At 48.7% G+C, this 4,424-nt stretch overlaps 1 protein-coding gene across 1 annotated transcript in view; it reads left to right on the top strand.

Moving 5' to 3' along the window:
* Positions 1-151: 151 nt before the first annotated feature.
* The window catches only part of SLC7A9 (solute carrier family 7 (amino acid transporter light chain, bo,+ system), member 9), a 21,217-nt gene continuing 16,944 nt past the window's right edge, over positions 152-4,424 (top strand). The window contains exon 1 of the mRNA XM_015414842.1: positions 152-256. Within this exon, the coding sequence (XP_015270328.1) occupies positions 152-256 (105 nt within the window). The remainder of the gene's footprint in view (positions 257-4,424) is intronic.

Genomic DNA, 4,424 nt, shown 5'->3' with positions numbered 1-4,424 from the left:
CATCTGCCAAGAGTAGAAAGATCCCTTTTGGATACATGGCAGGGATCCAGCCCATTGTATTTAGGTATTTATGAATCACGGTTCTATGTAGGTATTTATAAATCACAATGTACTTGATGCTGATTGCAGGGTTTGCCGATATTAAGCCAAAATGGACGGAAGCATAAGATGCCGAAGAGGGAGCTCAGACCAAGGAACTGATGCTGGGTTGTCTGTCAAGAGCAAGAAATCCAAATCCATGAACCTGCAGAAAGAGGCAAGACTGTGTGTTTTCAAAGCTGAATGTTGTGACACTGCATGGGTTTGATCCAACCAGGTTGTCAGCTGGTGAAAAAAAGGGGGAGGTTTCACCTTTGACCACCCCTAAAATGCTATGCTGGGGTTCTTGGGGCCTGCATTGTTCAAAGCCATATGGGATGAGGACTTTATTAAGAATGGGAATTGGGCAAGATTGAACAGAATAGCTGGCAGGATCCAACCACATATATGGTTTGCACCCAGATGAGCTGTTCTGAGTTGCTGCTTTACAGGTAATAAATTCCTATTTCCACAGTACCTTTGACAGTGCATGCACACCTGCCTGTACCTTGTGGGAAAAGGTTTCCATGTCTGTTTCAATGCAATCCAGCAACTGACCAACATTACAGAAGATAGAGAGGCTCTTTGCTGTTCATGGGGACATTTGTTCTTGAAATTATCTTTTTTAAAAGGCCAGCTTAGAGCCAATGCCTGTTTTGTGCTACAGGTGTATTTTCCACGGTGAATAAAGAGCAAAGGGGAGATGCATGTCTGTAAGCAGGCAGTAGACACATGCAAAGACACCACTGAACTATGGTTTTGCTTGTGGCTACCATTTCCTTTCCTTCTGTATTTGTAGGCTTGCATACCCTGCTCACTGCAAGACCCACATTCCAAACCCACTGAAATCAATGGCAATGTAGTGCACATCTGGGGTTTCCAGCTCCAGTTTGGGAAATACCTGGAGATTTGGGGTGGTGGAGCCTGAGGACAGCGGGGTTTGGGGAGGGGAGGGCGTCCACCTTCCAAACATCCATTTTCTCCAGGTGAACCAACCTCTGTCATCTGGAGATCAGTTGTCATCCCAGGAGATCTTTAGCTACTACCTTGAGGCTGGCAACTCTATGAACATCGCAAGTGGAAAGAATGTTTTTGCCTCAGAAAAAGTGGGAGTTGGCTCCTCGATCCTAACCGTGGTTTATTGGAGGTGAGCCCCAATTAGTTTGGTAGGGCTTTGAAACTTCGCCCGTGGGCTGCTGTTCTCAGTTCTTCCAGGAGGAATTCCTATACTTCACAGGAGAGGTGAACGTGCAGCCCTGTAAAGAACAAACTATAATTGACAGGTCCTTGTTTCAGTGCTGCAAACAAGGAATCAAAGTGACCCAGGAATGTTTGCACCTGAGTTAATTAGTAGAACATCCCGTTTCCAAAAGTGACGGGAATCACGAAGTGCCGTGAAGTCCAAACACAATCCCTTGGCTCCTTGGAATGTCTGGTTAATGTTTACATCATTTCACAAGTTGGCTGATTCTCTTATTACTCTTACCTGCTAATGGAGAGGAAAAGCTCAGTCCGAGGGCCCTCTTTGTCATCCTCGTTCCTGTACCCATTTTTTCAGGGTTTATAATTGGAACAGCAAGTAGTTTTCTTGGCGCTGACTACAAAGACTCATTCATGTTAAGGGCAGTTTATTACTGCATGTTCCTCACCCATCTTGGAAAGCTGGTTGTCCTTTCCAAAAGTACATACTAGGTGCAAAAATTTGAAGGCAGAAAAAAAAATCAGTTTGAAAATAAATTGGCCAAGCATCTCTGTGTGATCCTTGCAATCTGGCTTGAAGCTGCCTTTTGACCCATTAGGGACACCTTCCTTACAAAGGAGCTAACCCTTTGCTTGTGAACTTCACGAGTCATCTGCAGTTGAAAATGGGATCCTGGACTAGATGAACCTTGATTTGAACCAGCAAAACATGTGTCCTTATCCTTCTTGTCTTCACAAGACAGCAAAAAGGAGCCACATGGTTTACGCTTCTCTCTTGAGGGTCATTGTCTATGCTTACTGTGAGGAATTTCACATTACCCTTTTTAAGCCGTTTTTGATCCGTCATGGAGTAAACCGGTATAGGGCTGCCATTTCACACATGGCTTTCCCCAAACAGCTGGATCTGAAGCGGTTTGCCATTTCAGACTCCACTGCTTTTTCCTGCTGTTTTTCGCCCATGCAGGCGATCTCCGGCTTTTTTTTTAACGTTCGCTTTAGAGTGCAATAGCGCTATAACACAACACTCCAGGCATTCCAATGGGGTTGCTATAACGCTGTTTTGCTGTTGTGTTATAGTGCTATAGCACTACAGCACTCTAAAGTGAACATTTTAAAAAAGCCGGAGATCGCCCGCACGGGCGAAAAACGGCGGGGGGGAAGCATTTCGGATCCGGGAGAAGAAACTGAAGACTACTTGGAAGTGGTTTACAGGTAAAACAGTTCAGCCCTGTTTTCTGAACGGGACAGAAGCATTTGTGTGTGAAAGTACAAATATATTACGGTAGGGAACCGGTTCTAAAACGGTTCTGTCTGAAATGTCAGACCAGAAACTGTTTGGGAACCTTCCCTGAACCGGAATATATTGCCTGTCTGAAATTTCTCATTGGTAACCTTACAAAGCCCAAACATACATTCTCTCTCTCTCTCTCTCTCTCTCTCTCTCAAAATTATATGCTGCTATGCGCAAGTTTAAAATAGTTTTAAAATAGTATGCTGTAAAAACACCATAAGAACCATCACAGAAGCATAAAACAAAGAATACGCTCAGTAGAAAAAGTGACATAAAAATAGGCTGGATCTTACAGCTTCACGTGTGGCAATAAGAAGCACAGACGTAATCTGTCACCAGAAGGGAGAGAGTGTGCAGCAGGAAGCACCATGGGGCCGGCGGAGAGAGTTGCACATTGGACCTCCTTGAAGCTAACAGTGCTGCTTCCATTGATAGTGTTGCCAACCCCCAGGTGGCACCTGGAGATCTCTCATGATTATTATAGTTGATCTCCAGATGACCAAGATCAGTTCCCCTGGAGAAGATGGCTGCTTTGGAGGATGGACTCTTTGGCGTTATACCCCGCTGAGGTCCCTCCCCAAGCCTCTGCCTCCCTGGGCTCCATCCCCCAAACCTCCAGTTATTTCCCCACCCAGAGCTGGCAACCCTGAGACGGAACTTCGAGTACAGCCTTGGTAGAACTTCAAGACCTGGAAGGTTCTTAGGAAGGTAAAACAGGGGTAGTATCACAGCTGTCTTTGCCCAATGATGGATATCGCCCGCTTATAGGAGCCTAGGGTAGTCCTTGGGCTGATGTTTGCTTGTGTTTTGTTTTTTGACTCCCTCATTCTGTTGCCGAATTGGCTAATTACCGGCCGGTGTCTAACTTGCCCTATTTGGGCAAGCTCATTGAGAGGGTGGTGGCGTTACAGCTTCAGAGTTTTCTGGAGGATGCTTCCATCCTCGATCCCTACCAGTCCGGCTTTCGCCCTGGTCATGGGACGGAGACTGTGCTGGTCGCCTTGACTGACGATCTCCGTAGGCATCTGGATCGGGGTGGTGTGGCGGCTGCATTCGATACGGTCGACCACCAGCTGCTGACCCACCGCCTCGCCGACGTGGGGATTCAGGGGCTAGCCTTACAATGGTTTGCCTCTTTTCTCCAGGGTCGGGGACAAAGGGTGGCGATAGGGGATCAGCGGTCCCGGAGGCACCCCCTGGAGTGTGGGGTGCCGCAGTGGGCCGTGTTGTCCCCGATGTTGTTTAACATCTACATGCGCCCCCTTGCCCAGATTGCTCGGAGGTGTGGGCTGGGCTGTCATCAGTATGCTGATGACACCCAGCTCTATCTGATGTTGGGCGGCCGGTCGGGCTCTACTCCTGATGACCTTCATCGGGCGTTACAGGCTGTGGCTGGTTGGCTCAGGCTGAGCCGGTTGAAACTAAACCCGGAAAAGACGGAGGTCCTGGGCCTGAGTCGGACCGGCGTGGGACTGGGGCTCCCTCTCCCGACCTTCGATGGGGCGCCTTTGGTGCCATCGTCGGAGGTTAGGAGTTTGGGGGTGCGCCTGGACTCTTCATTAACGATGGAGGCCCAGGTGGCAACCACTGCCAGGGCGGCCTTTTACCATCTTCGGCTGGCTCGGCAGTTGGTCCCCTATCTCAGCCGTGAGGACCTGGCCACAGTGATCCATGCGACGGTTACCTCAAGGTTAGACTACTGTAACGCTCTCTACATGGGGCTGCCTTTGTCGCGAATTCGGAGGCTGCAGCTAGTGCAGAATGCTGCAGCCAGGCTGTTGATGGGCCTCTCGAGGAGGGACCACATTCAGCCTGTGCTGAAAGCGCTGCACTGGCTGCCAATAGCATACCGGAT

Source organism: Gekko japonicus, unplaced genomic scaffold (genome assembly GCF_001447785.1).
Source record: "Gekko japonicus isolate JY-2015 unplaced genomic scaffold, Gekko_japonicus_V1.1 scaffold1649, whole genome shotgun sequence".
NCBI classification, from domain to species: domain Eukaryota; kingdom Metazoa; phylum Chordata; class Lepidosauria; order Squamata; family Gekkonidae; genus Gekko; species Gekko japonicus.
The sequence above is the reverse complement of the archived record's forward strand: the minus strand, read 5'-3'. Positions and strand labels throughout refer to the sequence as shown.